The following is a 12406-nucleotide window of genomic DNA, read 5'->3' as shown; positions in this document are numbered from 1 at the left end:
GCACATTGTTTTGCATATCCCCTGATTCTGATAGTTCAAGAAAGCCTTTTTTATACTGAATACTGATACATTCATATAGAAGAAGCAAGTCCTCATTAGGTTTATATTCTATTAATATCCACAAACAATTGCTGGATATTAATATTTGCTGGATATAATTAATTGCTTTCCACTTTGGTGGAAAGTTCCAACATGCATCACAGATTATTAGAGTAAGAGCAGCCAGAAAATGAGGGATGTAGAGCAATAGCTTTAAATCCCCACTTCCTGATATCACAGACTAAATGTGCCTGAAGGTAGAATAAAATGTTGAGTAAGCTAACCAGATGAATGGTAAACATTATAACCTTCAGGACCCTCAAATTCTCTCCCAGATCAACAGCTGTGGGATCCTCACCCTTTACTGACGCCCTATGGCCAGAAGGTATCTCAGTCTTTGTGACCACAATCTGGAAGCAGCAATTTTAGGTGCTCTCGAGCACAATTTTTACCATAAGATGAACAAGCAAGCTCTGGTTAATCTATATTCAATATTCATAACTACATCTAAAATTAAAAAAAAAAAAAGAAAAAGAAAAAGAAAGGAAAATATGCAAAAAGAAATTATTCAACTGTCTACCTTGTCTGAAGAATCTTTGTAAATGCACCAAGTGTTAGAACATCTCCAGTGACTGTCTGTGCTTATGGTTTTGAAAAAGCTGCTTTTCACACCCAGAACTCCATGCAGGGAAGACATAGCATTGAGCATTGGCAAGCAGCATCACAGAGTAATAATTTTAACTTACTGAGTCTGAGCAATACCAAAGAGACATTTAGGAATCCCTAAATGTCATGCTTACATGGCACATGCTTACAGCTGTAGGAAGTCAGTTTTGTGAAACAAAGAGGAGAGAATCTTTTTCTTCTCCATTTCTCACATCCTTGTCAGGTTTTGCAATTGCCAGGATTTTGTCTCCACCCTCTGTAAGGCAGGTATGCCTTGTTATGATCATTAAGTGAATAACCAGCACTACTTCCTCCTTGGTCTGCAGGTAAAAGGTGACAGAAATCTGATCCAGTTTACTTGGAAAACTATGAGAAGTTGAGTCATCAGCTTGAGTCAGTGAGAGCTGTCTTACTAAAGAAGGGAGATCCCACTTCTTACAATGTCACCCTTGAAAAGGACCTGTGTTTAAACTGGGGGGTTGGGATTTTTGTTTGGGGTTTTTTGGTAGCTCCAAAGATCTGCAGTTTCTTTTTTTATTAGGAGTAATACCTGATACTTGATTCATGGCAATTCCCATTAACATTTCCATCCATTTGTCAGCACAGAACAAACCCAATTGCTGTAAAGACTGCTGAGCTCTGTATCTCATATATATGCATCTAGATAGGAAATCTTTCTGAAGCTGTGTTCAGCCACACCTATGCCATGCTGGCAGGGTTTTTCAGAGGTGAGAAACAATCCACAATTCCTGTTCTGGGTTCTTCTACAAAGCCAGCCCAAAGTGTTTAAATTTTAAAAATTCTGTCAACAAACAGTGACTGCATTTTATGTTGGTGTAAAAATAGGTATTATTTTCTGAAGAAAACAGATCTGTTACCACTATATTCATTTCCCTAAGGCCTCTGCCTTGAAAGAGTGGTTTGCAGACCAATCTTTACTACACCTTATGCCTGACGTCCCAAGAGTCATCTATTCAGATAGCATTTCAAATATTACAGAGGAAATGAGAGTTGTGCGTGGAAGCTTCCCTCACATTTCAGCAGCAGGGATTGGGCTGCATTTGACCGTCTTTATTCAGGGAGCCTGAATGGTCTTCTGGATGAAGGACTTCCATACTCCTTCTAAGATAACTTCAGGAAGATACTACACTTGTGACCTCAGGTGTAAACCCCAAGGTCACCGCTTGTGACCTAAAAAGTAGGTAGCTTTTTCATTGGTCTGCCCTCAGCATTTCCAAGACATCATATACCTGCATTCAAAATAGAGAAAATTATGTTTAAGCTATTTTTAGTATGTCCTAATAGTTTAAACAACCTACTCCTGTGAGTTGCTGAGGACTTTGCAGTCCTGCTGCAAGGATTTCAGCTTCTTTCAGTAAAGTGCATAATCATGCGCATCAAACTCTTTGATGAGCGGGAACTTGAGAGAATTCAATATATTCCTATTGAAGGCCCAATACACTCACAAAGCCAAAGTGAACCTCCTCTTATCCTTCCTTTTAAAAGAGGTGATGTGTATGTGAGGAGAATTTCAAGGTTTATTACAATACCCTGTATGCCTGTAATAATAAAGCTACATTGAAAATTATTTTCTCAGTGCAAATCAAGTTAAACATACAGAACATTCTTTGCTCCATCGTGAAACCCTTTTGGAATAAAAAGTCACAGAACAGCATATTGAGAGTTGGAAGGGACCCACAAGGATGATCAAATTCACCTCACAAAACTGCAGAATAATCTGAATGCCATTTCAGAGGGCACCATTTACTTAAAGCTTTCTTTGTAGTAATGAACATTTAACACAGCAATTTATAACATTTACAGCTCTGGAAAAAATGTTTCACACGCTTTCCAGTTCAGCCCCAGAGCAGTGCTGAGGTCAGATACTGAAGGTCTCAGTATCCCCAGAGCGTGAGGCCCTGGGCAAGCATAGCACCAGGCAATTCCAAAGATTACCTCTAAAATGAAAGGCGTGACAAGCAGTAAACAGGCTGGAGGTGAACATAATTGTGCATCAGTGTGCAGAGTGAGGATGTGGAGCCTCCACAGGGGCTGTGGTCCCCACCAGCAGTGGCAGTGGCAGGACCCGGCACGGCTGGCAGCTCTGCCAGCATAATTGATAGGGCATCTGCCCCAGAAGCAGCTTGTGTCAAGCAGAAGCAGGGGCTGAAAATTAAATTAGTGGTCACAGGGATATTTTTAGGCCCATCTTGCAAATACTTGGAGCTACTGCTTTAGATTTTTGCATGCTAACACTTGTTTCTTACACCACTGTTAAAAGCAGAGCGCATCATGAGTTGGGGAAGATTTTTCATCACAAGGCCCTTCACTTTTAATCCAGGAGCGCTAAAGTTGAGACTACTACCAAATATAATTGTTAAATGAAATTGCCTCCCCCATAACCTTTTCGGGGTGATTTAACTTTTTCCCTATAAAATTGCAGTTATAAATCCATCAGAATTATCTAATTATTTATAGCACTTCAGGACCACTGCTTGATTCTGGGTTTTATATGTCCACTTAGCAACATGAACTGTGATATTTTGAGTTTGGTAGAATTTTTATATGACAGCAAGAAAACATAAAGCTTTTCCAGCATTAGATTTAGCAAAATTCTGGAAAGAAACATCAATATAATTTTATATTTTTATCTATCCTCTTTATTATTCTCTGCTCAGCTACTCTGAATGAATTCTGCAGGCTCGTTCCTGACTTACTTTGTGTCTGTGTAAAGTTTTGAAAATAAGCATCTTCCAATATGTGTTTTGAGATAAAGCCCTTGCTTAGAATTGTGTAAAGACTCAAATGCTAAAACTAATAAAAATTAATTTCTTCTTTGGATGGGCAATTTTGGGCAAAACTGTGGCAACTTTGCATCATGTAGAAAGTTAGTAGACAATGAAAGACTTTTTTTTAAAGACTGTTTATGGTCTTAAGCATTTCTTACAGCCCTTGTTTGAATACAGTACTCATATGTTATTTTAATATTTTTAATCATTATTTAGTATCTTATGAAATGTTCATAAACACACCCTCTTAATCAAGTTCACATATCATTTAAAAATTTCCTTTCACAATGTTGTCCCAGGCAGCACAGCTGATCCAGTACCATGATGTCTCTAAATGAATGACTGCCATAGGAAGTCAGTCAAGTGATCCCCAGTGGAGTAGATGATACCAGTGGTGGCCAATTGTTCAGTAATTCCTGTAGGACATAATCAAAGTCAGCATTACTGCAAGAACATCAGCCTGGAATTATGATTTTAATGTTGAAGAAGAGGCAGGACTGCATTGTTATGGGAAGCACTACTAGTACTTTTTCAGCTGAAAGGATTAATTCTGTCAGAAGTATGTGTATTCTCTGTCAGGAGTGCTGGAACACCACATCTTGTCTCAGATTGGTTTGAAAACTGTAGCACCTCCCGGGATCTACAGTTCAGGTATCTCTTGCCTCTTTTTCCCAGCTGAGGCAAGCTCCCTAGTTAACTTCAGCTCCCATAAGGGCATCCTTGTTATGGAGTTCTTGTGAAGGATTGTGCAGTGGATAACTTAGAAGCATTGTCTCCAGTCCTTATAGGGGCTAGAATTGTCATCATTCCTTTGGGAGGTCCTTCCAAATCCACTCAAATTTGTTGATCAGATCTGCTGTTTTTCCTTTTCCTTGTTTGTTGTTTGTTTACTGTGTCCTTTAAGCCACTCTTCCTTGTATCTCCTTCTTTGAAGCATTATCTATCACAAAATTTCAACAAGTATTAATTTAAATCATAATTATCCTTTTCTGTAGTATTGCTTTGAGTTATAGGCTTTGTGTGCCCCAAAGGAAATATTTCCTTTGCTTTGTGTATCCAAGTATCCACTAATAAAATGGAGATTGTTCTTTTCATTCTTGTAGAAAAATAGTGAGGCTCTTAACCTAAATATTGTGCTTAAATAAAACAGCAGTAGAAGAATGCACAGATTAGTACTATGTTTCAACCAAAAAGTGTCGGCACATTTAATTTACCTTTTTTTCTTTTCATCCTCATTTTCCTGTTCTGTTCAAGATGTGGGAGCATTTTTTGAAGAAGGAATGTGGCTTCGTTACAACTTCCACTCCCCAGGGACTAGCATGAAGGATTTAGTTAGCCGGACACTTCTGAGCTCTGCAGATCCTGAGATCACAGCACCTGACCTCAGCTTGAACAAGGAAGAGCTCAGCTTCAGCTTCAGCACCACCAAGTCCCCTTGTGTCTTATTTTACGTCAGCTCCTACACCCCGGATTTCATGGCTGTCCTCGTGAACCCCACTGGTAAGAAACTACTCTGGGCTCTCCCCATTGGAGGCACAATTGACAATGCCAGGCTGATATTCAGGGGAAGCTCTGAATTAATGAGAAAGTCTCTTCACCCTTGTCACATTACAGTAAAGCACTTAGAAACCTGATCCTTTATTCTGCTTCTACTAGATCTGATACTGATGTAACTGTTCAGTTTAGTGGTGTTTCTTTAGTCAATCCTCCCTCACAAAACAAAACCAACCAAACAAAAGAAACCACAAACCTGCTATAACAGTCAGACCCATGCCACGGGCCAGTATTATGGTGGGGACAAGTCGACATCCACGTGAAGGCACATGAATAGCTGAACTGGCAGTATCCCTAGTAGTCAGTAGAAAGTGTCATGTACTGTTCTGAAAATCTGGATACTCACTGAGGTGACTAAAATATGGATGTAGTATAGTATATAATGTCCTAAACATTTTGGTGATGGATGAAGGTTGGATATGGACCATTTGCTGTTACTGTATTAAACTCTATATGACCTAAATATACTTTGATTCCAAATAGCGCCTTAGTGCCCCATGAAAATCATAATTAGGATGATTTTACTACTGTTCTCTTTTATGAGATAATATGAATATTCTACATGCCACTCATTTTTTTCCCTTCATGGGAAAGAAAGGACGTGCGTGAGAGAAATCCAACATCACACAACTAAACTGTAGTTATTGAGGCCTAAGTCTGCTCTTTTGGGCCAGAATATTTCCAGTTTTCATCAAGAGTGGGGGCTGCATTTCCCTTTTCAAACATTCTTCCTTTTAATCAAATATTTAAATGTGTTATGAAGAGCAGACACTTCACTTTTGTTTAGAAAAGAAAAATCTGTCTGGCAGTATGTTATGAATATCAATTAACCACTCCTGATTATACTTTTCCAACAACGTAACCTCAGGTTTTTATTTCACAATACAATACTAAATTTCCATGGAAGTCCAGACGGTCACTCATCAACAGCAATTAAACATGAGAGCAAGGAAGTCCCTTGTGTGAATTATGTGTCAGTGCTAATTTGTTGTAATTTTGCCTTTATTCAATGCATGTCAATAGTTCATTCTTTAGAAAATGTTATGCTTTGTATAATTTTGTAGAATTTTACTGCAGCAAGTATAATAATCTCAACAATAAAGTGTTACTTGATGTGCTCAATTTTGTACCAATTGTCCATATTGTTCAAGGCATAATTCCAATTTGTTTGGTTTGCAGTCTGAAGTGTTTACAAACACTGTGGTTTGGAAATGCTGGTCATTGTCACACTTCTGGGTTATAAACTAGAAGCAGTTTTGGCCCAGTAACTTTATAATCTCAAACACCAGCTCTTCTCTTACAGCAGAGACCAGCTATGAGAGCAATTAAGTGTGAAATGATAACAGCTGTATGTGAAAATAAAGACAGGAAAATAGCTGGTGAATAAAGATCAAAATACCTGAGGGTGCTTTTCACATTTTTTTCTTTTTCACTAGGGAATCTGCAAATTCGTTACAACCTTGGGGGCACCAAAGAGCCATACAACATTGACATTGACCACAGAAACATGGCCAATGGCCAGCCCCACACTGTTAATGTCACACGGAATGGGCGGGACATCGTGCTGCAGGTAAGAAGCTTGCTTCCATCACTCATCTCTTGCAGCATTTTGTTTCTTGATGGGTCTCCAGTCCTCTGAAAAGATCAGCGCTATGTAGAAAATAAAAAGTACACTAAATGGGGTTCTTCCTACAGATCACACTCCTAGGAGCTAATAAAAGCTATTCACTCCCTCTGTTGCATCAGCTCATGTTGTTCTGAAATCCTCATTTTAGTGTGATGACAGCTGGGCTAATACAGGTGTCACTGTAGATGCTCGAGGGCATCAGAGGCATCTGGGCTGATGGATAACATGGGACTTAGGATAAACCTGTGCCATTCTGGAGCAGCAGCTGGAAGCCAGGAAGGATACCCTACAGCATCTTAAATGGTAGTGAAGCCTGATGCAAATAATATCATTCTGTAAGTCCTGAGTCTGCAAATGAGGATGTCTTTAAATTTAAATTTGCCCTGCAGTCCAGTGAAATTGCAAGAGCTGTTTTGCAAAGATGAGCAGATGCCTAAGTGTGTGACATAAGCCTGGGACAGAGAGTATTGTTGAAGGCACATCTGGCTTATTTAGGTTTTGGTACAGCACAGGTAGGAACTTCACCTTTCCATGTATCTCAGTTTACAAAACATTGACATAGTATAATGCTATTTATAACTGAGAGGAGTGCTGCAAGAAGCAGTCAGTGTATCCAGGCAACCTCCTCTCTGTGGTCACCACAGAAGTCTCTTTTCATTCCCTGGCTGTCACATCTGCAAAAATGGAGATTATGAGCAGGGTGTAAGAACAGTTTTGCTGGCAGGAGAGGCAGGTGGATGGGAGACATTAATCTGGATTTGTTAGTTCAGAAGAGGCAAACCAAAACCAATAACAAATGAAATATAAAAAGGGGACGTTTCCTTGGGAACCAATCCAAATGGTGAAGGATGGTAGTCATCACAGTATTATCTACCTGAATATTAAAATAAATCCCTGACAATTATGGTTTCAAGGTATCAAAAGGAAACTTTTCTGTGCGTTACAATGTCATTTGACTGAGACTCACAGCACCCAGAATAACACTGAATGCATTGAAGTAGAATTGTCACAAAATTATTCACAATAACAAACAACCTAAGAAATACCAAACCTAAAAAAATATATTGGTGGTACATCCAAACTCTTTTCAGGCTTTTGGAGGTTGGGAGGGATATATATTGCTATATGTGTCTGTCTTGCATGCTGTTGCATTTATTTCTCCTACAGCTGGATGGAAATAAAGGAAGACCTATAGTTTGGTGTCCCTCTTGTGTTAAATTCTTTTATTTTGGGGAAGTATGGCATGGAGTCCTAGCTGGCTGATTTAGGTAGTTGTAAAACTACATAAATTACATTCCAAAGGATCAGAGGAGATACCTTGCCCAGTTGAAAATTATGTACAGAGCCTTGCACCACCTCACACGGACTTGATACCCAACAATTCTTTCCCAGTGTTTTATGAGACCACTGCCTGTCTAGAACTTTGAAGAGTCAGAAGCATTTTGGTTAGTGCTGCTCTGCTGGCATAAAAAAAAATTTAATTTATTCAATGTGTTTAAAACTGATCTATGTAGCCAGAAAGCAGATTCATTTGAGACTTATTACATGAGATAATCTGTTTGATGCACATGCAAGAATAGGGAAAGAAGGGTCCCATACAAAGCAAATCCAGAAATCCTATTCTACCATATCCTGAAAGAGACTGTTTCTATCAAACTTTGTTTGTCCTCCATAACTTTATTTTTTTATTTACCTGCTTACCTTCTGTAAATGAGAGAAATTATATGGACAGAAATGAATCTGCTAAATAGATTGTTCACTTGAAAATTATTCCCGTTCAAAAATGAACTCCTCACAGTTGAAAATACAGAAGATATAAATACAGTTTCTCTCAGTATGCAGAGGACAAATCATAAAGTATGAGTTTTCTCTTGCAGATCTGAGCTATGAACATTTGAGTAGACTTTTATTTCCTGCTAAATCCTTCTCCAACCTGATGAGCAGCTGGTTTGCTTGCTTTTAAAGAAGGCAGCTTGCTTGCCAGGTGCTCTTGCTCACACTTCTGCATCTCTACAGGGCATAAAAGTGCCACAAGAAGGATTTATTTCTCATCAAAGCTTCAATTCAAGAGCACTCAGTATTTTTGAGATCTTAACAGCAAGTTCATACTTAGAGTACCTGTCTTTCTAACTTACTGTAATAACCCTGTAGTGCCAGAGAGATTTAAAAAACCTGAAGCCAGGCAATAAATTGGTACCATATGAGCTGTGTGAATCAGAGTTTTATCATGATTCTCAAGAGTTTCACTTACATATAAATATGAAAAAACACTCATTAGTGAACTCTATGAGACTTCACCTCATGCTCTAAGACAGGAGGCCACTGATTACTTACATAAAATCAGAATTGGGATTTAAAATCAACATATCCACAATACTATATGTCCATAAGGTAAAAAAATTAATTCAAGAACAAATATTTAGTGTGAATTGCTTTTGTTATAATTGTATCCCTATTCCTAACATACAATGGCAGTCAAGACTGAAGGTAGTAACAAAGGTTCTTTCAGATAGTTTTTATATTTCAGTTTTATACATTCACTGACTGCAGACAAATCAATAGTTCTACATTAAATAACAAGCTCATAATTGTCTTGCCAGTGGTTTCTCAAGGATAAGATTAAGGATATACAGTCAATTTACGTGTTAGAAAAAGCAAATTACATAAATTCAGGGACAAAGACATGCTTATTTTCTCATTTCCATGAGGGGGACAAAATTAACATTTGATAGTAATAATTCCTATCCCTCCCCTCTAGTAAAATATCAGATACTAGTAACCATGGCACACCTCCAAGGCTCCATTTCTGTGGCAAGAAAAAGCCCAGACTGACAGATAAGGAATGCATTATTCCAATAAATGACATTTCAAGAGCTGAGCTTTAGGTTATGGAGGGCAAGTTTTACTTTGTTTGACTTCATTAGAAGATTTCATGCTTCAGCAGGGTATTTTACATATCATAAAAACCAGCTCACTCTTTACCAAGTGTTCATGGGTGATTAACACTATTCATACATCAGTAAAACCTTCTTTGAAGAAAGCCAAGGACAAAAGCTCCCTAGCAGAGGTTCTGATCCAAAGCCCATTGAAGTAAATGAAAGGCCTTCCATTGCCTCCAGCAGGCTTTAAATTGTACCTTAAAGAACTGTGATAGTTGCATCCTGAGTGCAAGATTCATGCCTTCTGCTTCTTTGCATGCCCCTAGAGTAAAATCAGGACGGAATCTGGATCAGAGACTTTTATGTTCTGTTGCACAAAGGTAGATCAGCCTGCTACAAAGAAAAAATATAAGGAGAAAAAAAAAAAAGAAAGGAAAAAAATGTACTATATGCTTTGATTGTTAGTAGAATAAAGCTGATAGTCAGCAGGACTCAGACTGGGCCTGTCAGCTTCCTCACAGATAAATTCTCAACAGGTGTCCAGATCTCCATCCCCACTTTAAAGCCATTTCTGATAATGGATTGTGAGTCACAGTTTCTAACACCTTCTTTGTTCCTGAAAAGGATTAAACCAGAGCAATTTCTTAAGGACTGAAGAAACGCTGTCCTAAACCCTCAGTATGCTTTCAGGACAATTACCAGCAGCCACTGCTCATCTTCTCAGAAGGCCACACAGAAGGATGGCTGACAGTTCTCTCTTTCAGACCTGGACAATATGTCAAACTGTGGTGGAGGAGCTGTACACAACAATACCATATAATCTCAATGTTAATTTCTGACTCTGCTCAAAATCAGCTAAATTATGAGGCTTTATGGCTAAATCTTGACCTGAACTCAGCTGAGATTGTGAACGATGCAGAAAATTTGTATTTGTAAAATTTGTAAAATTTGTAAAAATCTCCATTTTCCAACTTTACCAGAGGCAAGCAAGAGTATGGACCCATCTTTGTGAAATATGATCAATTAAATATTTGATCCTTACCCAAATGAAATCAAGAAGAAACTGAATTTTTACGAGTCCATTTCCATTTAGAGCTCTGCACTACTTGAAAAGAGACAACAATTGCAAACTCCTAGATGGCTTAAAAATGTAAATCATACAGAGTTAATTCAAAACTAATCTGAATTACAAAATAAAATGGTAAACATAATAGCAATAAAATAAAATGGGTGAAGTGGAGCAAAGCACTCGGCATATAATCCCCATCTTAAATGCAATTAATATATCAAAGATTTTATCATTGTAGATTAAATTTTATTCTCATTAAAGCAAATGGAAACTTTCTCATGGACTTCAGTGAGGCTATAATTTCATCTCTCATCATTATTGTTGCTGTAGAATCACAAGTATCATATTTCATCTATTTTGAAGCTTCAACAGAAAATTATCACTGTTTGAGCTCTTGCTTAAGAGAGGCCATAAAAAATCACCAAATTATTTTCTGCAGCTAACCAAAAATAATGATAGCAGTAAAACAAATTTTGTAGAAAGACATTTTATCTAGCTTTAGAGACTTCAAATGATAGAAAATGTACCATATCTTTTGGCTATGTCTTACGGTGATAAGTACCATTCTTGTAAAGAATTTGCACCTAATTTACAGTTTGAATTCAACATTTAACTTTGGGATCTTTGTGTCTATGCTTGATAGATGAAAGAAATGTTTAATGTCAGGCATCACTTCCCTTCACACTATCTTAGAGATGCTGATTAAAACATCTTTTCATGTTGTCTGCAAGATGCTAAATAAACTGATCTATTTTAGTATACCCTCATCCGTCTATAGTTTTTGAGACTTAGAACAATTTTTTAACTCTTCTCTGAAAACTCTCCCTTTTGAGTCACATTTTGAAAACATTTACCCTAAGATTAGAAATTGTAATGGGTTTAATGCCATCAAAATGATGTAGAAATGCCATCTTTATTTATTTCCTTCCTTTTCTGGGAATTGTGCTGCCTCAACATCCTTTGAGTAGTGCTGTAAATTGTCTGGAAACCAGATTAATCTGAAGGCTGGTTTAGCTAACATTTAACTGGTAGGGAATGGGGAAGTAGTGCTCATGATTTGAAAGGAACCAGTCAGACAGTATTTACAAATTCCATTGCCACTGACATGAATAAAACATGTTTTAAGTATCCAGGACTTTAATCACAGGTAAAACATGTAAACCATAGTCAACATCAGTGCAACAGTTAACCCTCTGCTTTGTTTCCTAATACCCAGTAATTCTATTGTATTAAAAGAACAATTAATGAATTTCCAAACATGTTTTGCTTAAATGGAAAAAAAAATAATTTGTTCTATTAATGGTAAAGGCCTTCCTGCTGAAATGAATTATTTAAAATCCCTGGGGATACATCCTTTTCGCTATGTATTGCCCTTCTGTAGTGGCAATGTATCACTCAAAATGCTACTGCTACAGAAAGGCAAACTCAGACCATTTTCTAGAGCAGAGCCATACATTAGATCTACATGTTTAATGCATTAGCACTTAGTTTACCCATTACTGCTAAGCTCTTTTTTCAATCAGAAGTCACAAGGAAGTGATTTTACTCAGGTCTGAAAATATGGGAGGTTTTTCCACAAATAGGTGACAAAGCAGCATAAGAAGTTATCAATATATATCAACAAACTTCTGAAAATAAAACAAAGCTTTTATTGACATAGTATATCATGCCTATAACCCCAAGCAACATCTGGTTTCCAAAATATAAACAATTACAGACCCCGATCTTTTCATAATTCAAGTTCCCTCCAACTATAAGTATGTTACAGATGTTGCAAATGACC

General features: G+C 37.6%; 1 protein-coding gene across 2 annotated transcripts in view; it reads left to right on the top strand.

Annotated features, from left to right (window-relative positions):
- Positions 1 to 12406, top strand: part of CNTNAP2 (contactin associated protein 2) — a 1027622-nt gene that overhangs the window by 943917 nt on the left and 71299 nt on the right. For both annotated transcript variants that reach the window (XM_072924024.1, NM_001193337.1), the window contains 2 exon segments: positions 4749 to 4994; positions 6485 to 6618. In XM_072924024.1, the coding sequence (XP_072780125.1) occupies positions 4749 to 4994; positions 6485 to 6618 (380 nt within the window).

Source organism: Taeniopygia guttata, chromosome 2, assembly GCF_048771995.1.
Source record: "Taeniopygia guttata chromosome 2, bTaeGut7.mat, whole genome shotgun sequence".
Lineage (NCBI taxonomy): Eukaryota > Metazoa > Chordata > Aves > Passeriformes > Estrildidae > Taeniopygia > Taeniopygia guttata.
The sequence above is the reverse complement of the archived record's forward strand: the minus strand, read 5'-3'. Positions and strand labels throughout refer to the sequence as shown.